The sequence below is a fragment of the Coregonus lavaretus genome (assembly GCF_964263955.1).
Source record: "Coregonus lavaretus genome assembly, contig: HAP1_SCAFFOLD_437, whole genome shotgun sequence".
Taxonomy (NCBI): domain Eukaryota; kingdom Metazoa; phylum Chordata; class Actinopteri; order Salmoniformes; family Salmonidae; genus Coregonus; species Coregonus lavaretus.
The window spans coordinates 7,939-35,920 of record NW_028161735.1 but is presented as its reverse complement, the minus strand read 5'-3'; the positions used below and the strand labels follow the sequence as shown (position 1 = coordinate 35,920).

General features: G+C 43.4%; 2 protein-coding genes across 2 annotated transcripts in view; one reads left to right on the top strand and one right to left on the bottom strand.

The window, feature by feature from the left end:
* Nucleotides 1-19,479, bottom strand: part of LOC311120180 (elongation factor-like GTPase 1) — a 94,055-nt gene extending 74,576 nt beyond the window's left edge. Inside the window, exons 1-11 of the mRNA XM_084194798.1 lie at nucleotides 19,326-19,479; nucleotides 19,109-19,176; nucleotides 18,855-18,939; nucleotides 18,481-18,614; nucleotides 17,416-17,553; nucleotides 16,905-17,143; nucleotides 13,496-13,619; nucleotides 11,619-11,698; nucleotides 10,661-10,797; nucleotides 10,433-10,555; nucleotides 9,420-9,519 (exon numbers count right to left, since the gene is read on the bottom strand). Coding sequence (XP_084050924.1) covers nucleotides 9,420-9,519; nucleotides 10,433-10,555; nucleotides 10,661-10,797; nucleotides 11,619-11,698; nucleotides 13,496-13,619; nucleotides 16,905-17,143; nucleotides 17,416-17,553; nucleotides 18,481-18,614; nucleotides 18,855-18,939; nucleotides 19,109-19,176; nucleotides 19,326-19,416 — 1,319 coding nt within the window. The 5' untranslated portion in view covers nucleotides 19,417-19,479. The remainder of the gene's footprint in view (nucleotides 1-9,419; nucleotides 9,520-10,432; nucleotides 10,556-10,660; nucleotides 10,798-11,618; nucleotides 11,699-13,495; nucleotides 13,620-16,904; nucleotides 17,144-17,415; nucleotides 17,554-18,480; nucleotides 18,615-18,854; nucleotides 18,940-19,108; nucleotides 19,177-19,325) is intronic.
* A 637-nt stretch (nucleotides 19,480-20,116) lies between these two features.
* LOC311120178 (stabilizer of axonemal microtubules 2-like) lies at nucleotides 20,117-26,535 on the top strand (the record flags this gene model as incomplete). Its single annotated transcript, XM_084194796.1, has 8 exons — nucleotides 20,117-20,154; nucleotides 21,348-21,527; nucleotides 22,008-22,210; nucleotides 23,924-24,285; nucleotides 24,477-24,701; nucleotides 24,988-25,107; nucleotides 25,737-25,858; nucleotides 26,388-26,535. 8 exons carry the CDS (start codon nucleotides 20,117-20,119, stop codon nucleotides 26,533-26,535), a joined length of 1,398 nt encoding a protein of 465 aa, XP_084050922.1.
* Nucleotides 26,536-27,982: the final 1,447 nt, after the last annotated feature.

Below are 27,982 nucleotides of genomic sequence, written 5' to 3'. Positions count from 1 at the left end.
TCTCATCATCTAACACTCCCTCATATCCTCTCTCTCCCCTGCTGAACTAATACAGGCTAGTTAGGTCTCTCTCTCTCTCTCTGCCTCATATCCTCTCTCCCCCCCACTGAACTAATACAGGCTAGTTAGGTCTCTCTCCCCCGCTGAACTAATACAGGCTAGTTACGTCTCTCTCTCTGCCTCATATCCTCTCTCCCCCCCACTGAACTAATACAGGCTAGTTAGGTCTCTCTCCCCCGCTGAACTAATACAGGCTAGTTACGTCTCTCTCTCTGCCTCATATCCTCTCTCTCCCCCGCTGAACTAATACAGGCTAGTTAGGTCTCTCTCTCTCTCTATGCCTCATATCCTCTCTCTCCCCCGCTGAACTAATACAGGCTAGTTAGGTCTCTCTCTCTCTCTATGCCTCATATCCTCTCTCCCCCCGCTGAACTAATACAGGCTAGTTAGGTCTCTCTCTCTCTCTCTGCCTCATATCCTCTCTCCCCCCCGCTGAACTAATACAGGCTAGTTAGGTCTCTCTCTCTCTCTGCCTCATATCCTCTCTCTCCACCGCTGATCTAATACAGGCTAGTTAGGTCTCTCTCTCTCTGCCTCATATCCTCTCTCTCCCCCCCCCGCTGAACTAATACAGGCTAGTTAGGTCTCTCTCTCTCTCTGCCTCATATCCTCTCTCTCCCCGCTGAACTAATACAGGCTAGTTAGGTCTCTCTCTCTCTCTGCCTCATATCCTCCCTCTCCCTTCGCTGAACTAATACAGGCTAGTTAGGTCTCTCTCTCTCTCTCCCCCACTGAACTAATACAGGCTAGTTAGGTCTCTCTCTCTCTCTGCCTCATATCCTCCCTCTCCCTTCGCTGAACTAATACAGGCTAGTTAGGTCTCTCTCTCTCTCTCCCTCGCTGAACTAATACAGGCTAGTTAGGACTCTCTCTCTCTCTCTCTCTCTGCCTCATATCCTCTCTCTCCCCCACTGAACTAATATAGGCTAGTTAGGTCTCTCTCTCTCTGCCTCATATCCTCTCTCTCCCCCGCTGAACTAATACAGGCTAGTTAGGTCTCTCTCTCTCTGCCTCATATCCTCTCTCTCCCCCGCTGAACTAATACAGGCTAGTTAGGTCTCTCTCTCTCTCTCTGCCTCATATCCTCTCTCTCCCCCGCTGAACTAATACAGGCTAGTTAGGTCTCTCTCTCTCTCTCTGCCTCATATCCTCTCTCTCCCCCGCTGAACTAATACATGCTAGTTAGGTCTCTCTCTCTCTCTCTGCCTCATATCCTCTCTCTCCCCTGCTGAACTAATACAGGCTAGTTAGGCCTCTCTCTCTCTCTCTGCCTCATATCCTCTCTCTCCCCCGCTGAACTAATACATGCTAGTTAGGTCTCTCTCTCTCTCTCTGCCTCATATCCTCTCTCTCCCCTGCTGAACTAATACAGGCTAGTTAGGCCTCTCTCTCTCTCTCTGCCTCATATCCTCTCTCTCCCCCGCTGAACTAATACAGGCTAGTTAGGCCTCTCTCTCTCTCTCTGCCTCATATCCTCTCTCTCCCCTGCTGAACTAATACAGGCTAGTTAGGTCTCTCTCTCTCTGCCTCATATCCTCTCTCTCCCCTGCTGAACTAATACAGGCTAGTAAGGTCTCTCTCTCCCTCTCTGCCTCATATCCTCTCTCTCCCCCGCTGAACTAATACAGGCTAGTTAGGTCTCTCTCTCTCTCTCTCTGCTCTCGGCTCTACTTCGCTCTCAGTCTAATGGCAGAATCAGCAATTACAGGCTGGTACTGTGACAGAGGAGAGGAGAAAGTGAGAGTGACAGACACAAAGATAGAGAGAGAGACAGAGAGAGAGCGCACCCTGTGGGGGTTATGTGAATGGAGAGAGAGAGAGAGAGGAGAGATGAGGTCTGCCTCATCTACTCCACAGACCTGAGGCACAGAGACACTGAGGATCATACCAGGTCAGACAGAGAAGAGGGAGTAAGACAGACAGACAGAGGGGTGTGTGTTTATGTATGTATGTATGTGTGTGTGTGTCAAATCAAATGTTATTTATTACATGTGCCGAATACAACTGCTGTAGACTTTACAGTGAAATGCTTGCTTATGAACCTTTACCAATGATGCAGTGTGTGTGTGTGTGTGTGTGTGTGTGTGTTAGTGATGCACGGGTCAGCTGTTTTCTCTCGGGCAGCAAAGACATTTAGGGACCGGGGAGAAATTGCAATAGGCATAACAAATAAAAAAACGGGAAAGATTTTCAGTACAAAATGTCCAAATGCCATCAGTTATCTGAACAGTAGCGCTTTTTTAGGTCAGTTCATAATTATGATTTCGGTTTCGATATTTTTCCATTGTTTAATAATGACATTACAATGATTTTAGAGCTTTTTAACAGAAATTCCAAAACCCCAAATTGTGAACATTCTATTGCCAAAACAAAGAAAATATCCCATTGTCTCTGTCAGGTCCACATTGGGTAGACCAGTGGTTCACAACCAGGGGTTCTAGGACCCCTCGGGGTGGCCTATCCACAGGGGGTACTTGAGAAGACTCATGAGACCATAGGTCTACTGGTAAAATGCACATGAGGGGGTACTCCGGGTAGAACAAAATTCAGTTGGTGGTACAGTAACCAAAAAAGGTTGGGAACCACTGGGTAGACATCAATTGAAAAATTGACAATAATATTTCAGTTGTGTATACTACTTATTTTTCCTTCCTTAAAGTCATCATCTCATCTCTGCTCAGGCAGTAGCAGTCAGACCATCTAACGTTATCTCCGTTCTCCCCATACTGTACTGTCTTTAGTCATCCTATTTAGCTAGCCTGCCTAAGTATGCTGCAGAGCTGTCTAACAAAATCATTTCACTAGTTCTTCAAAGTAGATAAGATATACTTTCACAAACTGTCTCTGTCCCGCTCATCGTTGTGTTGTGTAGATTCCTCTCTCATGCAGTCTTTGTGTAAGGTGGGAAGGCAGGCAACAAGCTTAGGTCCAAAATAAGCCCATAGAAACGGACCAGCGTCCCACATAGTTATTGACTTGATTTCTTATTTGACTTCTCTGTAGAGAAACGTTGCATTGGGCTCACAAAAAACTGAACTAAATGGAATTCAAGTAATTGAACCGATGTCGGTCAATTAGTTGTTTAGGCCTAATAACCGAGGGAAAAAAACTAATTGTCGGTTAATCGCTCAGCGCTACCGGCACTGCTATCATCCTCTTTTACCACCTCACCAAATCCTCCCCAAACATTAGGCTACTGTTCTTCTATTGACCTTTTTGCCTCAGTGGATCGACGTGAACTTTTTCTGCCCATGTTCCCAAAAGCATTTGGCAACTGGCCCTAAACTTAGGCGACGCACTAACGGCAGATACAAAATTATGAAAGAATGTAGCCTATAAATATGAATTTCACAAGGATTTTTAATGCGAGAGAGCGACACAGAGACAGAGACAGACAGACAGACAGACAGACAGACAGACAGACAGACATAGAGAGCGAGAGAGAGACAGAGGGGGCCCTGGTCAAAAATAGGGCACTATGTAGGGAATAGGGTGCTATTTGGGACGCCGACAAAGCCATTTGTACAGTCACCATCACATTATAACATGACTATAATTCAATTCTATTGTTGAAGGGGGAGCTGTAATAGCTTTCAGTAGAGAAGGCCACACAAATCTGCGTCCCAAATGGCACCCTATTCAGTGCACTACTTTTGACCAGGGCCCATAGTGCTCTGGTCAAAGTAGTGCACTATGAAGGGAATATAGTGCCATTTGGGATGTAGCCACACTCTCTTCCTGGAGCCGCACAGCACAGGAGCACTTTACATTCTGGTCATCAAGCCTAGCAGACGCTATTATGGAAACGCACACAATAAGTGCATTCAGCGAAGGAAGGTGAAACGCCCACATAACACTATCATCTCAAGTGAAAACTTCAAAATGATGTGTTAGAAGCCGCCATAGTACTACAATGTTATCACAAGTCAGACAATTGTTTCTAAAACATGACATAATATGTAATACTTACAACTATCCATATCTACAACCAGACCTGGGTTCAAACACTTCAAACATCTCTCCCAATACTTTGAGCGTTTGTTTCAGTCTGCCTGGAGCGCCAGATGGATTTGCAGTTTTGGGACTTTTCTATTGGTTTATTGAGCCAGGCAAGCTTCTAAATCAGGTCTACAACTATTCCAGAGCACTGTGAAAATGAAAAACTGGAAATCGAGGATTGTGCTACAATACGAAAAAACATCATCCATCCTGCCTATACATTTTCCTCAACATGTGCTTCACAGGCCACGGCCATTAAAATAACACTGGGAGCCCTAATGGCAGCCGGCTGTCATCCCAGTTTTCTGTGAACATCTGCTTCTGAGGAGCAACTGGGGTGCTGGGGCGGCTCTACTGTAGAGCAGGATCCCTTTGTTGTACTTTAATGACATTATTATGTTGCTGATGTGAACTCCCAGGTTGAAGACAGTGTATGTATGTACAGTGGCTTGCGAAAGTATTCACCCCCCTTGGAAATGTTCCTATTTTGTTGCCTTACAGCCTGGAGTTAAAATGGATTTTTGGGGGTTTGTATCATTTGATTTACACAACATGCCTACCTATTTTTTCTTGTGAAATAAACAAGAAATGAGACAAAAAAAACAGAAAACTTCAGCGTGCATAACTATTCACCCCCCCCAATGTCAATATTTTGTAGAGCCAACTTTTGCAGCAATTACAGCTGCAAGTCTCTTGGGGTATGTCTCTATAAGCTTGGCACATCTAGCCACTGGGATTTTTGGCCATTCTTCAAGACAAAACTGCTCCAGCTCCTTCAAGTTGGATGGGTTCCGCTGGTGTACAGCAATCTTTAAGTCATACCACAGATTCTCAATTGGATTGAGGTCTGGGCTTTGACTAGGTCATTCCAAGACATAAATGTTTCCCTTTAAACCACTCAAGTGTTGCTTTAGCAGTATGCTTAGGGTCATTGTCCTGCTGGAAGGTGAACCTCCGTCCCGGTCTCAAATCTCTGGAAGACTGAAACAGGTTTCCCTCAAGAATTTCCCTGAATTTAGCGCCATCCATCATTCCTTCAATTCTGACCAGTTTCCCAGTCTCTGCCGATGAAAAACATCCCCACAGCATGATGCTGCCACCACCATGCTTCACTGTTGAGATGGTGTTCTCGGGGTGATGAGAGGTGTTGGGTTTGCGCCAGACATAGCATTTTCCTTGATGGCCAAAAAGCTCAATTTTAGTCTCATCTGACCACAGTACCTTCTTCCATATGTTTGAGGAGTCTCACACATGCCTTTTGGCAAACACCAAACGCGTTTGTTTATTTTTTTCTTTAAGCAATGGCTTTTTCTGGCCACTCTTCTGTAAAGCCCAGCTCTGTGGAATGTACGTCTTAAAGTGGTCCTATGGACAGATACTCCAATCTCCGCTGTGGAGCTTTGCAGCTCCTTCAGGGTTATCTTTGGTCTCTTTGTTGCCTCTCTGATTAATGCCCTCCTTGCCTGGTCCGTGAGTTTTGGTGGACGCGGCCCTCTCTTGGCAGGTTTGTTGTGGTGCCATATTCTTTCCATTTTTTAATAATGGATTTAAAAATGGTGCTCCGTGTGATGTTCAAAGTTTCAGATATTTTTTTATAACCCAACCCTGATCTGTACTTCTACAAAACTTTGTCCCTGACCTGTTTGGAGAGCTCATTGGTCTTCATGGTGCCACTTGCTTGGTGGTAACCCTTGCTTAGTGGTGTTGCAGAATCTGGGGCCTTTCAGAACAGGTGTATATATACTGCGATAATGTGACACAGATTTCACACAGGTGGACTTTATTTAACTAATTATGTGACTTCTGAAGGTAATTGGTTGCACCAGATCTTATTTAGGGGCTTCATAGCAAAGGGGGTGAAAACATATGCACGCACCACTTTTCCACTATTTATTTTTTAGAATCTTTTGAAACAAGTTATTTTTTTCATTTCACTTCAACAATTTGGACTATTTTGTATATGTCCATTACATGAAATCCAAATAAAAATCCATTTAAATTACAGGTTGTAATGCAACAAAATAGGAAAAACACCAAGGGGGATGAATACTTTTGCAAGGCACTGTTTGTACAGTGAGGGAAAAAAGTATTTGCCCACTGACAAAGACATGATCAGTCTATAATTTTAATGGTAGGTTTATTTGAACAGTGAGAGACAGAAAAACAAAACAAAAATCCAGAAAAACGCATGTCAAAAATGTTATAAATTGATTTGCATTTTGATGAGGGAAATAAGTATTTGACCCCTCTGCAAAACATGACTTAGTACTTGGTGGCAAAACCCTTGTTGGCAATCACAGAGGTCAGACTTTTCTTGTAGTTGGCCACCAGGTTTGCACACATCTCAGGAGGGATTTTGTCCCACTCCTCTTTGCAGATCTTCTCCAAGTCATTAAGGTTTCGAGGCTGACGTTTGGCAACTCAAACATTCAGCTCCCTCCACAGATTTTCTATGGGATTAAGGTCTGGAGACTGGCTAGGCCACTCCAGGACCTTAATGTGCTTCTTCTTGAGCCACTCCTTTGTTGCCTTGGCCGTGTGTTTTGGGTCATTGTCATGCTGGAATACCCATCCACGACCCATTTTCAATGCCCTGGCTGAGGGAAGGAGGTTCTCACCCAAGATTTGACAGTACATGGCCCCGTCCATCGTCCCTTTGATACGGTGAAGTTGTCCTGTCCCCTTAGCAGAAAAACACCCCCAAAGCATAATGTTTCCACCTCCATGTTTGACGTGGGGATGGTGTTCTTGGGGTCATAGGCAGCATTCCTCCTCCTCCACACACGGCGAGTTGAGTTGATGCCAAAGAGCTCGGTTTTGGTCTCATCTGACCACAACACTTTCACCCAGTTCTCCTCTGAATCATTCAGATGTTCATTGGCAAACTTCAGACGGCCCTGTATATGTGCTTTCTTGAGCAGGGGGACCTTGCGGGCGCTGCAGGAATTCAGTCCTTCGCGGCGTAGTGTGTTATCAATTGTTTTCTTGGTGACTATGGTCCCAGCTGCCTTGAGATCATTGACAAGATCCTCCCGTGTAGTTCTGGGCTGATTCCTCACCGTTCCCATGATCATTACAACTCCACGACGTGAGATCTTGCATGGAGCCCCAGGCCGAGGGAGATTGACAGTTATCCTGTGTTTCTTCCATTTGCGAATAATCGCACCAACTGTTGTCACCTTCTCACCAAGCTGCTTGGCGATGGTCTTGTAGCCCATTCCAGCCTTGTGTAGGTCTACAATCTTGTCCCTGACATTCTTGGAGAGCTCTTTGGTCTTGGCCATGGTGGAGAGTTTGGAATCTGATTGATTGATTGCTTCTGTGGACAGGTGTCTTTTATACAGGTAACGAGCTGAGATTAGGAGCAGCTCGTTACCTGTATAAAAGACACCTGGGAGCCAGAAATCTTTCTGATTGAGAGGGGATCAAATACTTATTTCCCTCATTAAAATGCAAATCAATTTATAACATTTTTGACATGCGTTTTTCTGGATTTTTTTGTTGTTATTCTGTCTCTCACTGTTCAAATAAACCTACCATTAAAAGTATAGACTGATCATTTCTTTGTCAGTGGGCAAACGTACAAAATCAGCAGGGGATCAAATACTTTTTTCCCTCACTGTATGTATGCATATATACAGTACCAGTCAAAAGTTTGGACACACCTACACTTATTCAAGGGTTTTTCTTTATTTTTACTATTTTCTACATTTCTATGAAATAACACATATGGAATCATGTAGTAACCAAAAAAGTGTTACACAAATCAAAATATATTTTATATTTGAGATTCTTCAAATAGCCACCCTTTGCCTCCATGACAGCTTTGCACACTCTTGGCATTCTCTCAACCAGCTTCACCTGGAATGCTTTTCCAACAGTCTTGAAGGAGTTCCCACATATGCTGAGCACTTGTTGGCTGCTTTTCCTTCACTCTGCGGTCTGACTCATCCCAAACCATCTCAATTTGGTTGAGGTCGGGGGATTGTGGAGGCCAGGTCATCTGATGCAGCACTCCATCACTCTCCTTCTTGGTAAAATAGCCCTTACACAGCCTGGAGGTGTGTTGGGTCATTGTCCTGTTGAAAAACAAATGATAGTCCCACTATGCCCAAACCAGATGGGATGGCGTATTGCTGCAGAATGCTGTGGTAGCCATGCTGGTTAAGTGTGCCTTGAATTCTAAATAAATCACAGACAGTGTCACCAGCAAAGCACCCCCACACCATAACACCTCCTCCTCCATGCTTTACGGTGGGAAATACACATGCGGAGATCATCTGTTCACCCACACCGCGTCTCACAAAGACACGGCGGTTGGAGCCAAAAATCTCCAATTTGGACTCCAGACCAAAGGAGACATTTCCACCAGTCTAATGTCCATTGTTCGTGTTTCTTGGCCCAAGCAAGTCTCTTCTTCTTATTGGTGTCCTTTAGTAATGGTTTCTTTGCAGCAATTCGACCATGAAGGCCTGATTCACACAGTCTCCTCTGAATAGTTGATGTTGAGATGTGTCTGTTACTTGAACTGTGTGAAGCATTTATTTGGGCTGCAATTTCTGAGGCTGGTATCTCTAATGAACTCTGGGTCTTCCATTCCTGTGGCGGTCCTCATGAGAGCCAGTTTCATCATAGCGCTTGATGGTTTTTGCGACTGCACTGGAAGAAACTTTAAAAGTTCTTGAAACTTTCTGTATTGACTGACCTTCATGTCTTAAAGTAATGATGGCCTGTCGTTTCTCGTTGCTTATTCGAGCTGTTCTTGCCATAATATGGACTTGGTCTTTTACCAAATAGGCCTATCTTCTGTATACCCCCCCTTCCTTGTCACAACACAACTGATTGGCTCAAACGCATTAAGAAGGAAATAAATTCCACAAATTAACTTTAAGAAGGCACACCTATTAATTGAAATGCATTCCAGGTGACTACCTCATGAAGCTGGTTGAGAGAATGCCAAGAGTGTGCAAAGCTGTCATCAAGGCAAAGGGTGGCTATTTGAACAATCTCAAATATAAAATATATTTTGATTTGTTTAAGACTTTTTTGGTCACTACATGATTCCATATGTGTTATTTCATAGTTTTGATGTCTTCACTATTATTCTACAATGTAGAAAATAGTAAAAATAAAGAAAAAACCTTGAATGAGTAGGTGTCCAAACGTTTGACTGGTACAGTATATACATAGATACATACATACATCACAAAACCCATAGACAAGATCGCCATCTAGTGTCAGTACTACAGAGTCACACTCACCTTCTGTACCTTTGCATGATGTCTAGGGTCTGCTGTGTGTATTCTGAATCGACACACAACTGCAGAGAGACACGCATACACACATGCGCGCACACTTACCTCTGTTTGTTCTGAGGCAGGGCCTTGGCATCCACTGTAAACATCTTGGACACAAACACAATGACAGGGGCTGTGTCATCACTGGAACACTGCATGAAGGCTGGGGACACACAGGACAAGGCTACTGAGCATATAGTTAGAATGCAATAAGAGAACCAAGTACCACTGTATACAGAAACTACAGCACATGCTCTGTGTAAAATATAGGACTAAACAGTTTATTTGACTCAAAGTAAATATGGACCGAAATATAGATTCCATTCTTGCTTAAATGTGATTTTTAAATGGAGGAAAGTCTCTGTTCTCAACAGAGATACTGTATGACTCCTTACCCACCCAGATACTATACAGATTATGTCATTAACATGTTCAAACATTGCCTCTCATTTTAGCCCCAGCTCTAAAAGGCACCTAGGACATGTTCAGTAGTGCACAACGTAACAAAACGTTTTGCAACGAAAAAACGTGTTTCTTATTGGACAAATTTAGGTAGAACCCTCCCGGTTTTGGCCCATTTTGCTTCTGTTTGTTTCCAAGTCAAGACACCAAACAGCTTCCCTGGCAATTTATTGATCTATGAATATCATTGATTAGCTATTAAACAAGGTTGTCAAATCTGGAGGTACTGTGATCGGTACTACCTGAACGTATCCATTTTTTGATTTTGTTAAAAATGTTCCCTCTGTTTTGTGCATTCAACGCAACACTGATCTCGTTAACATGAGGTGAGAGCTGGAAAGAGAAAACACCTGCCAACTCTCCTCTCCATAGCCAGGCGGTCTGTGAAAGAAGAAAGCCTTGAACTGGGGCTGGGTGGAGGGAGGAAATGACTAGCAGGTCTCCTAAACTAACACCTTCAGAGGAAACAGAAACACCTTGGTAATAAAAGCAGAACATGCCAGATGGGCTTTGGAAGAGCTCACACACACATCCTCCCACACACTGAACCACCCACATACAGCAGACCAAGCCAACCTTTCTGCAACTGCAGAGTATGTGTGTGTGTGTCTCACCTGTCTTCAGCTCCTGGGTCTGCAGGGGTAGTGAGTGGAACCTGCGTGCTCCCACACTCATCAGTCTCTCTATTCTCTCAGAGGTCATGTCCAACGGACTGGGCAGCTTATCACACACCATGGCTGGGGCACAGGGTTAAGGAAGCACACACACACAAACAAAGACAGACAGGCACACACACACCTCACCCTTCCCTACCCCCGCCCTTACATCCAGAGGTAGGATACAGAGTACAGCCTGTGAGACGGGGAGCCACTGGCTGCAGATGGCAGAGAGGAGGACTTTGGGGTCGGAGTGACGGGAGTCTCTGGTCATCACCTTAACACCTAGTGACATCATCATCTTCTCTGTCTTCTCCTTATCTCTGAGAGGAGAGAGAGAGAGACAGAGAGAGTACACGTACGTCATCATTCACATCTCAAAAGCACTTCATCTTACATTTACATTTTACATTTAGGTCATTTAGCAGACGCTCTTATCCAGAGCGACTTACAGTTAGTGAATGCATACATGTATTTTTTTATTTTAAAAAAATCATACTGGCCCCCCGTGGGAAACGAACCCAAATTGTTTTTACATTTTAGTCATTTAGCAGACGCTCTTATCCAGAGCGACTTACAGTTAGTGAATGCATACATGTATTTTTTTATTTAAAAAAAATCATACTGGCCCCCCGTGGGAAACGAACCCAAATTGTTTTTACATTTTAGTCATTTAGCAGACGCTCTTATCCAGAGCGACTTACAGTTAGTGAGTGCATACATATTTTTTTTATACTGGCCCCCCGTGGGAATCGAACCCACAACCCTGGCGTTGCAAACGCCATGCTCTACCAACTGAGCTACATCCCTGCCGGCCATTCCCTCCCCTACCCTGGACGACGCTTGGCCAATTGTGCGCCACCCCATGGGTCTCCCGGTCGCGGCCGGCTACGACAGAGCCTGGATTCGAACCAGGATCTCTAGTGGCACAGCTAGCACTGCGATGCAGTGCCTTAGACCACTGCGCCACTCGGGAGATGTCCCTGCCGGCCAAACCCTCCCCTACCTTGGACGACGCTGAACTAATTGTGCGCCGCCCATCTTCATACACACTTCAACATTAAACAAGGAGGAAATAAAAACTGAATAGAGATTGATAAGATTTGAGATAGAGATCACATCATCAGAGATGTGCATCCCTTACCGTCTGGTAACGACAGCGTCATATAAACTCCATACGTTGTCCAGGACGAGCTGAACAAACAGAGGCTTCTTTCCTTTGGCCTGGAGAGGGAAGAGGAGGACTAGTGAGAAAATTGATCTTTCAGAAACATTCAAACCGTTGCTTGCTCTTATCTAGACGGATAATCATTGATTGGATTTATGCACTATTTTCTTCACTCTGGGTGCGTCCCAAATGGCACCATATCCTGTATATAGTGCACTACAGACGTGGTGTACTGGCGTTAATAGCTGGCTATACCAACAAATAGGCTACAATGTGGTATTATGAAAGCTCTGAAGAGGCACACACAGTGCTGTTTCTCACCAAGTGCACTGAGTGGACACACACACACACACACACCAAAGTGCCTAGGCGCACACACACACACTCATGCACGCGCACACACACACACACACACACCAGCACATAGGTCAACCCGTCCAGCCTCTCAGCTCCAGTACTGTAAAACCACTCGCGTTCTAAAAGTGCTCCAATCCAAATATGACCCTGTGTCACCGAATGTAGGACATGGCTTAAATATATAATATGCAGTCAAACCTCCATAGCACTCAAAGCAAGCATTCTATTCCCTATGGGCCCTGGTCAAAAGTAGTGCACTATAAAGGGAATATGGTGCCATTTGGGACGCATGTTATGTCCTTCATCTCTCTGAAAGGGCTGGCTACTGGCTACACTAAAAGCTCTGTTATCCACTTTCTATGGACTGAAAATCAATGGGACAGACTGAAGGTTGGACTGTGTGTGTGTGCGTGTGTGTGTGTTGATGAGTCTACTCTGTTCTATAGTGGAAGAAAGATTATATTGATCAGTCTGAGAATGTGACAGTCTGTGTGTAATGTATGTTCATTATGGTAGTCTCTCCCAGACTCCCACTGCACGACCAAATGAACACAACAAATTACAAATGCTCAAAATAAAGGTTTCTTTGGACCTTTAGAAGTTAGTGTACTGGACGGAGTCACTACTGGATGTTAATAATGAACATAAGGACAATTCAAGGGCCAACACGTAACAACAAACAACAGACTGGTAACCGAGGGCTTATGGTGCTGCCCACTCCATAGTCTACTAGCTAGCGCTGGAGGCTAATGGCTAATGCAGCCAGAAGGGTCAGAAGCTAGTGTGGTTCTGAGTGGGAGTCTGCAACAGAGTGGCTTTAGTACTATAAAGTGGAATCCATTAGCACCATACAGCTGCAACACTTAGTCCATGGGCCTGTCCAAATACCCGTACTTGTGTTCTAAATAGTACTCTGATTGGGTATGTGAAAATAGAACGTTTTATAGTATGTGAAATGTTGAAAATGTAGTATGATTTAAATGTCAGGATGTCATACTCATTTAGTCTTTTCATCTAGAAGAATTTGCTGCATAGTATTGAGGAAGAGAATGCTCCTCTCAGACCCACATGTGTTTGACAACAGCTGATAATCAGATAAGATCACGTGCAGTACAGAAATGAACAAATGGCGGGGAACAACCCAATTGTGCATCAGATGAAGCTTTCTCAGTATGGATGAGCCTAGTATGTTGATATTTGTTGCTTACTGCATACGTTTTTACTAAACATTTCGTTCTTAATAGTATGTAGTATGATTAGTACACAGTATGAAGTTTTAGTAAGAGGTAGGCAAGACAGATTTCGGACACGGCTACTGTCCCAAATGGCAGCATATTCCCTATATAGTGCACTACTTTTGACCAGAGCCCTATGGGCCTTGGTCAAAAGTATAGCACTATAAATAAAATAGGGTGCCATTTAAATAAAATAGGGTGCCATTTGGGATGCAACGCTTAGCATTCATTACCGTGGTAGAATGTTTGCATTGGTCTTACCTGAGCTCCCTTCATGATCTTCTTGGCTTTAGCATTGAGGTAGAAGTCTCCCCAGAGGGTCTTCAGGAGCACCTCAGTCCTGATGCCCATCCTCTGGCTGTGGATCTGGGCAAACTGCTGGATACTACAAGAAACACACAAAGCTGCTAATGCTGGAAAAGACCAACAACAAAAAAGCTAAACACCACAGTCATTTATCAACTTTTCCCCCCTCCATTATGCTTCACTCTCTTTGATTTGGGTTATAGTTTGACAGAGATCTTCGCTGACAATAGCCTGCATTGAACATTTGAAATCTATGCCTGTTTGTAATTCCCTGAGGTTTCAGTGATATGTTTTTTAAGTTTTCCAAACAGAGCTTTTTAGGCAAAAAAATAGCAATGGGTCACTTGAATGGGTGTCGGTCAACACAGCTTCCACTGAATACCAGTGACTTCATTGGTTCGTTTATAGATCCTAGAGCCCCAGCTGCCCTCAAAACAAGGTATCTGTGTCCTCCTATATAAAACAGACATACTAATGACATACAATGACTATAAAGCATACAGTCTAGTCTGTCTGCAGTAGCTATTATGTGACTGCTCTGTAGCATGGGGGAGAACATTAAACACCTTGCTAGCAGAGCACTGACCTGATTGGAGGGACATAAGAATGTACAGGCTGGCTAGGATGAAATATCATTACATTGGGTTTAAGATGTTTTGACTGTTATGTGAACAAGGGCTACAGTTCTCTTCCTACTCAGCTGATTATTTAGATTTCTACATGAATTGCAGTCATGCAGAATCATACCCTCCGTTCCACGATTTTGGTCTCATCTGTTCTCAGCAAAAGGTTCTGAAAGCTAAGGCAAAAGCCCCACCTAGTGGACATTTCAACAATAACCAAATACCTGACATCAACTCCCTAGACACGTATTGATGGCCCCATATACAGTGCATTCGGAAAGTATTCAGACACCTTTACTTTTTCCACATTTTGTTACGTTACAGCCTTATTCTAAAATTGATTAAATTATTTTTGTTCTTCTGGAAGGTTCTATATAGACAGGTGTGTGCCTTTCCAAATCATGTCCAATCAATTGAATTTACCACAGGTGGACTCCAATCAAGTTGTAGAAGCATCTCAAGGATGATCAATGGAAACAGGATGCACCAGAGCTAAATTTCAAGTCTCATAGCAAAGGGTCTGAATACTTATGTAAATAAGGTATTTCAGTTTTTTTAGTTTAAAAAAATGAATGTTTTCGCTTTGTCATTATAGGGTATCGTGTGTAGATTGCTGAGGAAATTGTTTTATTTAAGGCTGTAACGTAACAAAATGTGGAAAAAGTCAAGGGGTCTGAATACTTTCCGAATGCACTGTATTTCTGAAATATGAGGTATTAGGTGTAAGTAGTTCTGTCCTCTACTAGTCTAATAGGAGTTTACACTACAGTGCCTTGCATAAGTATTCATCCCCCTTGGGGTTTTTCCTATTTTTGTTGCATTACAACCTGTAATTTAAAGTGAAATTTAAAAAATAACTTGTTTCAAAAAATTCTAAAAAATTAATAACGGAAAAGTGGTGCGTGCATATGTATTCACCCCCTTCGCTATGAAGACCCTAAATAAGATCTGGTGCAACCGATTACCTTCAGAAGTCACATAATTAGTTAAATAAAGTCCACCTGTGTGCAATCTAAGCGTCACATGATCTTTCACATGATCTCAGTATATATACACCTGTTCTGAAAGGCCCCAGAGTCTGCAACACCACTAAGCAAGGGGCACCACCAAGCAAGCGGCACCATGAAGACCAAGGAGCTCTCCAAACAGGTCAGGGACAAAGTTGTGGAGAAGTACAGATCAGGGTTTGGTTATAAAAAAATATCCAAAACTTTTAAACAACCCACGGAGCACCGTTAAATCCATTATTAAAAAATGGAAAGAATATGGCACCACAACAAACCTGCCAAGAGAGGGCCGCCCAACAAAACTCAAGGACCAGGCAAGGAGGGCATTAATCAGAGAGGCAACAAAGAGACCAAAGATAACCCTGAAGGAGCTGCAAAGCTCCACAGCGGAGATTGGAGTATCTGTCCATAAGACCACTTTAAGCTTTTACACTCCACGGAGCTGGGCTTTACGGAAGAGTGGCCAGAAATAAGCCATTGCTTAAAGAAAAAAATAAGCAAACACGTTTGGAGTTCGCCAAAAGGCATGTGGGAGACTCCCCAAACATATGGAAGAAGGTACTCTGGTCAGATGAGACCAAAATTGAGCTTTTTGGCCATCAAGGAAAACGCTATGTCTGGCGCAAACCCAACACCTCTCATCACCCCGAGAACACCATCCCCACAGTGAAGCATGGTGGTGGCAGCATCATGCTGTGGGGATGTTTTCCCATCGGCAGGGACTGGGAAACTGGTCAGAATTGAAGGAATGATGGACAATGACCTTAAGCATACTGCTAAAGCAACACTCGAGTGGTTTAAGGGGAAACATTTAAATGTCTTGGAATGGCCTAGTCAAAGCCCAGACCTCAATCCAACTGAGAATCTGTGGTATGACTTAAAAATTGCTGTACACCAGCGGAACCCATCCAACTTGAAGGAGCTGGAGCAGTTTTGTCTTGAAGAATGGCCAAAAATCCCAGTGGCTAGATGTGCCAAGCTTATAGAGACATACCCCAAGAGACTTGCAGCTGTAATTGCTGCAAAAGGTGGCTCTACAAAGTATTGACTTTGGGGGGGTGAATAGTTTTGTACGCTCAAGTTCTGTTTTTTTGTCTTATTTCTTGTTTGTTTGACAATAAAACATATTTTGCATCTTCAAAGTGGTAGGCATGTTGTGTAAATCAAATTATACAAACCCCAAAAAAATCAATTTTAATTCCAGGTTGTAAGGCAACAAAATAGGAAAAATGCCAAGGGGGTTGAATATTTTCGCAAGCCACTGTATATTGCTTACTATATAATTCATCAGGATCTAAGAAGCAGCATTGCTTACTATATAATTCATCAGGATCTAAGAAGCAGCATTAGGAAGTGTCAAGTGAAAGGTTGGGACTGGGGATTGATTTTCTAACCAGGTTAATTTCCAATAGGGAAAACACTCTTTGCAATGGGATGAAACAGTGAGGAAATTGTCCAATAAGAAAAGATTATTGTTGTTTTCCGATTCAAAACGTTTTGCTTCGGTGTACCCTTCTGAACAGACCCCAGGCTACAGACGCACAAGACCTTAACAGAGGACCGGCAGCCAGCCCAGGGTCCTTTTCACTTGGAACCAAACAGGAGCAAACAGGCCCAAAAGGGGAGAGACTACCTCCTAAACTGAACATGTCCAATAAGAAATGCTTGTTTTTGTTCTCCGTTGCAAAACGTTTAGCTACTGTGTGTATAACCTGCATATAACCCAGGACCCACCTGAAGCCCCATCCGTCTATGGCACTGGCGAAGACCACATTCCCCTGGTCTGGAGAGAAGTAGAGCTGGGAGTCGTCCGAATCCTCCAGGCCGGCGCTCCAGTCGTACATCTGCTCTGACCCGAGACACTCAGCAGGCTTGACGTCCCCCTCCTCCTTATCTTCCTCCGCCCGTTCCTCTTTCACCGCACGGTCCTCCAGCACTTTGGAGGTAAACAGAGAGCCTGTCACTGCATTCACCTGTGAGGAGGGAAAAGTGACTTCATGTTAGAATATAGTCCACTTCTCTATTATAAGAATCATACACGTTCCAGAACATTTCTCTGTTATAACCGATTCCTTAACCGAAAACAGAGTACATTCAATTCAGTTCAGTTCGTTTCAGTTCAGTTGAATTCAACTTACCCCTCAAGGGCAATTAGTTGTGTACTACCTATATGGCAGATATCCAGATTCTGTCTCACGTTTTTTTTATACTAATAACACTTGTCTTTAGAGGTGAGGTTACTCACCTGTTCTAGAATCTTCTGCAGGTGTGAGTAGGCTTCCTGAGAGGTGAGCTTCAGCTCCAAGATGAGCCGGTCAATCTTGTTGATCACCAGCACAGGCCTGATGTTCTCCAGCCACGCCTGACGCAGCACTGCTTGGGTCTACAGATGGATAGACAAACAAACAAACACGGACGGACACACACACACACACAGATACACACACACAAAAACGGACAGACACAGACACACACACACAAATGGACACACACACACACACACACACACACAGAGACCCGGACACACACACACACACACACCAGAGAAACATCATCACAACACTGATACACTGAGTAGTCTCACGCCAACAAAGACAAAACAAAAATGCCATGAAGTTGAGAAAGTAGAGCCACAAATATGATTTAATATTACATTCCAAAACAATGACAGGGATTTTTCTGCCACTGAAATCCTTGGGCGGGCCGCCTACGCATATATTTTTAAAAATACATTTTCGGGATGGAAAAACACTTTAAGTGTACTTAAACGTCTAAAACCAGATATAAAATTGGAAAAAACATAATGGACGTATATCTTTTTTAAAATAATATAATCTTTGAGAACTAACAACCACCAAAATAAAAGCTAGACAGTCAGGGAGAATTTTATTTTAGCAGTATTGAAAAACATGGCAAAACGCATAGAATTGCAGGGAATTAGCTTTAAAACTGCAACATTTTCACTCAGCTCCATGGTAGAATATGTAGAATCTCAGGAAATGAACTTTAAAACTGCCACATTTTCTCTCAGCTCCATGGAGAAATTTGTAGAATTGCAGGAAATTGGCTTAAAAATGCAAACAGAAAAAACCCTGAATGATAAAGTGTGGATGGGCTGGGTGCCCCATTCCATTAAACCATTTAATGTAACATTGTTTAACGCAGAACCAGTGGAGAACATGTGGTTAGGCTATAACCTAAGTACGTTATGTGTCCAAAATCCCACCCTATTCACTATATAGTGCACTATTTTTGACCAGGGCCCTAGAAAGGGCATTTGGGACACAGCCACTGCCTGTAATTGCCTTACCTGTGGACAAACTCCCTCCACAGCATCTACGATGACAATGGCCCCGTCACATAGTCTGACGGCGGTGGACACCTCAGACGAGAAGTCCACATGGCCCGGCGAGTCAATCAAGTTGATCAGATAGTCCTTCTCCCCTGAGACAAACACATACACATAAGCACAAGACAGACAGACAGACAGACAGACAGACAGACAGACAGACAGACAGACAGACAGACAGACAGACAGACAGACGGGCAGACAGACGGGCAGACGGGCAGGCAGGCACATACACACTCAAGGGTCAATTAGACGGAGACTTTACACACAAGTAGTCCGCCTCTCAACAGGACTCAACGTATCCAAGTCAACATGTTCCTACTATGGTGTCTTACCAGCAGCATAGTGCAGTGAGATAGCGCTGGACTTCATCGTGATCCCTCGGATCTGCTCATCCTCCCGGCTGTCCAGGTACCTCAGCTAAGACATAAACAACATCAACAATATCAGAACACATATGTATACATGATCAATGTATAGGTCAGGGACACAGAAATAGATTAGCAAGAGGGCAAAATAACAAAGTCTGGCTACAGTAGTATGACAAGGATAATCCCACCACAGATGATTGAGATCAAGTCATACTAACCTTTCCGGCTAAGCGACTTGATATAATGCCATTGCTCGCCACCAAGCTATCTGCCAGAGTTGTTTTGCCTGCAAAATAGATTGTGGTGGATATGAATGGAGTGTCACTACAAATGGTCATGCTTGCAAACAACAACTGTCATCATGGCCCTGTACAGTAATATCTCGTGCAACATTTTCAATAATCAGGTCAATAAACTGTAGTCAATGGAACCTACCATGGTCCACGTGTGCCAGAATGCACAGGTTCCTGACGTTGGCAGGATTCTTCTGTAGTGCTTTGATCTTATCCAAACTTGTGTGTCCCATGTTTGACTGCTTTGGACTAGCTAATACATCAGGCGAGGAAACAAACGTTTGGAGATATCCTCTAGTACTGTAACTATTACCTAGCTAGCTAGCTACTGCTATAAATACTGATAGCTAACGTCAGTTAGCTACCTATCTGGTCAGTGCCAGTGCTGTCAACACAGCAAAGTTAGTTAGTAAGAAAGCAACACAACACCATTCGGAATGACAGCAATACAAAAGGTGCGTGCTATGTACCTGCAACCTCTAACGTTAGTCTTTTACAATATGCTGCACTCAGCTAAAAGAAACGTGAACACCAATGTTAGCGTGCTATACAAAGTAGTATATGACTATACAAAGTACTATATTACTATACATATGATTCATTACCTAAAATAAATCACCATATCATATAAGACATCTCAATATTATGCGTCAAAAGTCACATAAAACACAAACGTGGACGCACACAACTCACTCACGTTGTTTGGCCGGAACAATACGTAAAACATTGACGCCGCTGTGTAAATGACGTAGTACGTTACGTCGTTACTAGGAAGCTCAGCGGTTGCTGGGGTAACGTGTTGCTTCCATAGAAACAGAACTGCACACTTTAGCGCGAGCAGTCCACTGAGGTATATTAAGGACGGAGCTGTCGGGCAGTGTTTGTGGGATTGCAGGGGAAAGAGACACGAACAGCACTCGCCCCCTCAAAGAGATGAAACGGCTATGCATATGTGAGATCTGCAGCTGTGGGTAAGGAGGATGTCTTGATTTATTCTAGTAAAAATGTATGATAATATTCATGAGATTGCCAGTGTTTACACAAGTTTGTGTGTAAATAATTTATTCTCGTCCGTTAATGTAGGGTTGACTAACCCATGAATTGACACCCCTATGCCAAGTAGTGCATGGAGTTGACATTAAAATGGCAAATACTGTATTTATATTATGCTGTATTTATATTATCCACTGACATTCATTATAAATCGCTGTTGTAAAAACTCTGTCCAATCCATTCGGCATTCCTCTAGCTACAAAACTATTGCGCAGAAAAATCAAGTTGCACTAATGACGAACATAGCTACGATTTGCTTTTTTGCATAGTCTAGCTACATTTGTCATTTCACCAATACAAGGAGACTTGTCTGGCTTTATTTAGATCTGTAGGCCTATCTGTAGCTAGCTATGTCACTTGCACACAGACACTCCCTGTCCTGAGTAAAGACAATGCCCATGGTTACATAGAAAATAGTGCATTTCTTATTGCCCTGAAACGATTTGAGCCTATGCGAAATCCACAGCAGTCATTGTTAAAATGTAGCCCACATTTCCGACATTGGTGTTCTATTGATTACAGTTGTCAGTTTATTCAAGTTCCGTTTTTTTTTATGATCATGTGATTGTTGTACAATGTTTTCATAAGCCTTTCACATAGGTCAGTGAATGCAATATTATTTTTTCTGATTCTGATTCTGACCATGTGAATTAATTATGCTACTATGCCTGGTATGTCACCATAGATACAGTAGAAATGCATGGCTGATACATCATATTGAGTTAGATGTCTGTTAATCTAAGATGAAATACAAGTCGGGCATTCTTTTAAAGAATTCACACTGAGCTCAGTCAGTACACATTCATTGCATTGGATAACCAGGTAGATAATTGCTCACACCCAGCCTGCTGGTTTCCATTCTGCACCTGAAGGAGTTAAGATGACTTGTCTGTTCCTTCATTCAGAGGATGCTCTTTCTAAGTGTAGGGTGGCATGCCACATAACTAGCCTAACTTACTGCCAGTCACCATCATTTCATTGTAAATTAATACTACACTCTATTAGTATTATGGTAATTAGTCCACTGTTAATGCATGTCAGCACAGCAGTCAATATTTCAAGATAGAGCACTTTTAGTAAAATAAAGTTTTGAACTTTGCCCTCTGTCTAGACGCCACCGCTGCCCCCACCGGCCCACAGCTCTGTATGGAAAGCCCAATAAGACATGTGTCCTGACAGAGTACACAGAGAAGTACCCCGCCTATGGAGGATACAACCCGCCCCAGAGCCTGAAACCCAAGCCTGTTAACCACGGTGACCAGGGGAGAATGGATGGAACTACTACATTCAAGTAAACACTTTGACAGGGATCACACCCTAATGAAACATGAATCCCTTTAAAGTACACTACCTTTGGCCAGGAATGCCACATAGGCCAGGGGACAAAAGTAGTGTACTACCAAAAGTAAGGGAATAAGGTGCTATTTGAGATTGTGTCAATCTTCTGCTCTTCAACCACTCTCATTTAATGCAAAGCCCTTTGAGGCACACACACACACACACACACACACCACACACACACACACCCCTCATGCAAGCCGTGAGGTTTTGAGGGGATTTTGGAAAATATACCTTTTAAGTGGTCTCTAAAAGTCGCGCCGATTCCATATTCCACGGTCAATCTCTTATGTAGATATCACTAACTATATTAATCAGGAGTTATCCACAAAGGTCTCAATACCAAATGAATTAAAAATACTGGTGTTTCTCTCTCTCTCTCTCTCTCTCTCTCTCTCTCTCTCTCTCTCTCGCTCTCTCGCTCTCCCCATAGGACTGACTTTATTCCCTACGAGGTGACTCGACGACCGGGGAAACAGCAGGCGGAGTACAAACCCAAACCTGGAGACATAGATCTGGGGACCACCTACAAACAAGACTACACCCTTTATGAGGTCCACCCCTTCGCCCCTTCCAGACCCAGGGAGAGGGTACGCGCAACAGGGCACAAAATGGATACAGTGCCTACTTACAAAGGTGAGCTATTCTGCGTTGTTTGATGACATACCACACATATTACACATTACACATTTCTACAAGTGGGACCGCACAGTGACCCTTATTTTAGTAATATACAGTGCCTTCGGAAAGTATTCAGACCTCTTGACTTTTTTCACATTTTGTTAGGTTACAGCCTTATTCTAAAATTGATTTTTAAAAATTTTTCCCTCATCAATCTACACACAATACCCCATAATGACAAAGCAAAAATGGTAATTGCTAATTTATTTTTTAAAAACAAAAATATCACATTTACATAAGTATCCAGACCCTTTACTCAATACTTGGTTGAAGCACTTTTGGCAGCGATTACAGCCACCTGTATTTGGGGAGTTTCTCCCAATCTTCTCTGCAGATCCTCTCAAGCTCTATCAGGTTGGATGGGGAGCGTCGCTGCACAGCTATTTTCAGGTCTCTCCAGAGATGTTCGATCAGGTTCAAGTCCGGGCTCTGGCTGGGCCACTCAAGGACATTCAGAGACTTGTCCCGAAGCCACTCCTGCGTTGTCTTGGCTGTGTGCTTAGAGTCGTTGTCCTGTTGGAAGGTGAACTTTCGCCCCAGTCTGAGGTCCTGAGCGCTCTGGAGCAGGTTTTCATCAAGGATCTCTCAGTACTTTGCTCCGTTCATCTTTCCCTCCATCCTGACTAGTCTCCCAGTCCCTGCCACTGAAAAAAATCCCCAGAGCATGATGCTGTCTCCACCATGCTTCACCGTAGGGATGGTGCCAGGTTTCCTCCAGATGTGACGCTTGGCATTCAGGCCAAATAGTTCAATCTTGGTTTCATCAGATCAGAGAATCTTGTTTCTCATGGTCTGAGTGGCTTCCCTCTGGCCACTCTACCATAAAGGCCTAATTGGTGGAGTGCTGCAGAGATGGTTGTCCTTCTGGAAGGTTCTCCCATCTCCACAGAGGAACTCTAGAGCTCTGTCAGAGTGACCATCGGGTTCTTGGTCACCTCCCTGACCAAGGCCCTTCTCGCCTGATTGCTCAGTTTGGCCGGGCGGCCAGCTCTAGGAAGAGTCTTGGTGGTTCCAAACTTCTTCCATTTAAAAATGATGGAGGCAACTGTGTTCTTCGGGTCCTTCAATGCTGCAGAAATGTTTTGGTATCCTTCCCCAGATCTGTGCCACGACACAATCCTGTGTCGGAGGTCTACGGACAATTCCTTCGACCTCATGGCTTGGTTTTTGCTCTGACATGCACTGTCAACTGTGGGACCTTATATAGACAGGTGTGTGCCTTTCCAAATCATGTCCAATCAATTTAATTTACCACATGTACTCCAATCAAGTTGTAGAAACATCTCAAGGATGTAAATGATAAATGGAAACAGGATGCACCTGAGCTCAATTTCGAGTCTCATAGCAAAGGGTCTGAATACTACAGTTTTTTAATTTGTAAAAAATAGTTTTCGCTTTGTCATTATGGGGTATTATGTGTAGATTGCTGAGGAAATTGTTTTATTTAAGGCTGTAACGTAACAAAATGTGGAAAAAGTCAAGGGGTCTGAATACTTTCCGAAGGCACTGTATAATAAATATTTGCTTTTAAAATTAATACACTGCAATTTCTATGGGATCTTTTATACATTAAAATTACATCATAACAACAATAATGAGCTCTATAAATAAACTATGGTTATTACCAAAATGAACACTTAAAAATCATTCTTAATGTTTCACCTCCAGAGGATTTCCGACAGTGGGAGATGTGCAAGCGGGAGCTGAAGAAACCCGACCTGAGCTACCACCCTCCAGACGCCAAGTTCGACGGCCACACCACCTTCCAGGACGACTTCCTCACCCGAGGCCTGGCCCCCAGAGAGAGCTTCAAACCCTCCAGTAGCCCCAAAATGTCCGATGCCCCCTTCGATTGCGTGACCAGTAACCAGCAGTGCTATGTGCCCCACCCTCTGGAGGCGCGCTGGGTGAAGGCTCCAGAGCCCTATAGACCCAGTAGCCAGCCCTTACAAGATCTTACCACCAACCGAAGAGACTACCAGGGCCTGCCAGGACAGCTGCCCCAGAGCTATAAGCCTAACCCTGGAAAGGTAATGCTGTGTTTAATGATATCTCACTAGTCTCTCGTGGACAGACTACGTAATCGAGCATCTGACCAAATTACACAGGATTTTAGTGCTGGGTTAACCCAGATTAATATCTCACTAACTCACTCATCTTTGCTTATCTTTTCTGGGCCAGTGATAACATTCTACTCTATCCCACTCTACTCTGTTCCTAGGTGACGTCTGACATTCCGTTTCAGAGCAGCACAGAGTTTACGGAGCGTTTCCAGCAGTGGCCCGTGTCCCTGCCTCAGCTGCGCAAGAGCCTGCAGTACGTCAGCCCCACAGAGCACATGGACATGAGCACCACGTCTGGTGCAGACTACGTCCGACACAACATCCAGCCCTTCATCTCCGCCAAGCCCTTCAATCGGCCCAACAAGTCATCAGCTCCCTTCCAGGTAGGGATGGGTCCACATATCAGTCTATTATCACTGGACTGATATATCGCTGAACGGTTGTGTTGTTGTACTTATATGTATCGCCTATGGACGTTCTGATGTAATATTATAGTTATATTGTTCACTAAATTGTATGCTGTCAAATTCTTGGGATATTATTTCAACAGCACATGAATATGATTGAATGTTTTGTTACTCATTTTGTCCAAGAACCGGGTGGGTTGGGATTTTTTGGGGTACGTTTATCGTAGCATCACAATGAACATTCCCACCCCACTACCTCCAGGTCTGCACCACCATGAGAGATGACTACCAGCCTTGGGAGGTCAAGAGACAGGCCATGATCAAGAAGCCTGAGGAGATGCAGAGAGCCACCGGACGGATGGACTACCTCTCCACCTTCAAGGTCATTCAAGACGTTTCTGTTTCCACTGGCATGCCAGGGCAAATCTCAAATCACACCCTGCCTATAGAAACATCATTCTGGGAGGAGCACAGGGTCAGCTACATTGTAGCACCTCTGGAGTTGTTTTAGGGGCTAAGTGCCCTGCGGAAGGACACAACAATAGGAGATACTATAGTGCCTACCATCTGAAATCACCAGCCAGTTCCCAGTACCGCCTCCATGTAGTGCACTGGTTTTGGCCAGGTGTGTTAAGGGTGTTCTTTGAGACACTGCTCAAGTATCTACACTTTTAGAAAAAAGGGTTCCAAAAGGGTTCTTCTGCAGTCCCCATAGGAGGACCCTTTTTGGTTCCCGGTAGAACCCTTTTTTTGGTTCCAGGTAGAACCCTTTTGGGTTCCATTTAGAATTCTCTGTGGAAAGGGTTCTACCTGGAACCAAAATGGTTCTACCTGGAACCAAAAAGGGTTCTTCAAAGGGTTCTCCTATGGGGATAGCAGAATAACCCTTTTAAGATAGCACCTTTTTTTCTAAGAGTGTAGCAGAGCCCCTGTCTCTCTTTGGCCCTAGGTCACATTCTTATAAGCCGTTGTTTGAAATTCTATTCTATTCGATTGTATACTATTATCCAGGCCCACTTTACACCCCACGAGCTGCAGCCCAGTGTGAGCTTCAAGCCAGCTCACGCCCCAATGAGGACTGATGCCCCATTGGAGGGCGGCACCATGTACAGCACAGAGTTCACCCCCAAGAGGTAACACACACACAGAGTTACCCCCAAGAGGTAACACACACACAGAGTTACCCCCAAGAGGAGACAGACAGACACACACACGCACACACACACACACACATACACATACGCTAAGCATTTCGCTGCACCATTTATATCTGCTGTAAACGGTGTACGTGACAAAAAACATTTGATTTTGATTTGATTTGACACACACAGAGTTAACCCCCAAGCATTTAGTCTGGAGTCTCCTGGAATCCGCCGTTACGTCCCAGCAGGCACTAAAGCTATACTGAGATGTAAAAGAACAACAGTGAAGCTATTTTACTGCCAGAATGAAACGAATGACTGTGATGTACAACTGAATCACTTTTATAACCTCAAGCTTACTGAGTGCTAGTGAGTTCTGTGAATTTGTGGATGATTATCATGTGCTGACCTTGCAGCAAGATGATTTTCCACGAGAACAGACAATAAAGTATCGCATCTTATAGATAGTATGGTATTTTATCGTATATCATTCAGGTAATGGTATGATATTGTGTTGTAGGATCAGCATTTGTCCAGCCAGCTATGACTCGCCGCCGGGCTTCGTGTTTGAGGACAGCGATGACAGGGGACACAGGTTCTACAGGAAGTTGCCGTCTAAGGACAGGAACAAGATGGCTGCCGGCATGGCGGTGGCTGTGGTATCATAACGTATGACCATGATATTTGGTGACCCATGCTTTTTATCTTAAAAAGAGCATGTTAAAGCAAAACTAACAGTCTGTTATGTTTTTTATTTTATTTTGGTACTACCTGAATAGTAATTGATAGTAATTATCAATGATCGATTGAATAGTTGGCTAATCAAAACAAGCACTATTTATGTATTAATCAATTAATTATCCTTGTGTATCCATGTGCCAAATTCTGCAAAAAGTCATCACAGTCAAACATTTGTTGAAATTCACAAACATAATGCAGTACTTTCTGGGGACATTTTCGTATTGCAAAATAATTGTTCAAAGTGCAAAATACATACCGAAAACGTCATTATAATCTTGCAGTGTGATTTAATTTTAAGGGGGCGATTTTTTTTACTAGAGTTTAGTAAACAGCTATACAAAAATAATCTTTATAATGCACATTGTTGGAAAAAAGTTTTATATAATGCTTTTGCACTAGGAAAATGTCTCCCTCTGTGTGTCATAATAATGAGTTTACCAAGCAGAATATCAGGTGATCAAACTGTCTTTATTGTCTTAGTATGTTGTCTTTCTAGAGCACTTAAAAGTTTTGTTCCAAAAACATCTTCATGGTGTTCCTTCAATCCAGATAGGATTTTACAAACAGTATCCATGTCAACACCCAATGTTATGGTAACGTTATCGATATGTTGTCGTAAATATCAGTAGCATTGATTATTGTCAGTATGCGTTTGTTTGAGTGAGTGACACTTGATCATGTATCTGCAAAACACATGACATGTATCTACAAAACATTAGAGATTGAACATAAATGCATGAGAATAAAACCAGAAGGGAAAGGTATTAAACATACCTGTGATCCAACAACAGCAAGTGCTTATTAATGTACTGTACGGTTTATATCGAGTCTTTTTAAACAGGCGTTATGAACACAACTAAATAAGGTAAGAAAATAAAGTCCCACAAAAAATCTACATACTCTCAATGTACAATATTGCACTTAAAAACACAGTATATACAAGACATATTTTACAATGCAGCACATTGGTTGGATAACCAAAACAATAGCTAAAAACGAGTAGACCCCATTATTCAAAAAGAGAACAGAGAAATATGACTGTTATCTCTAGGGGCCCGTCCCAAATGGCACCATATCCCCTACATAGTGCACTACTTTGGACCAGTAGTGTACTATGTAGGGCAGGCAACTAGATTCAGCCACGGGCCGATTTCTGTCCGAGCGGATGGTTGGGGGGCTGGAGCAGAATTATAGAAATTTGTACAATGCAAATTGACCACAAGCAAGCAGAAAAATTGATTGAATTGGAAAATAACAGTCATCTCATACCTTGATTACATTGAGACACGATCACGTCTCTCTTTTTATTCGTGGGAATACTTGGGAACAGAGTTTGGTGCGCGGGCCGCCTGTTTCCGACCCCTGATGTAGGGA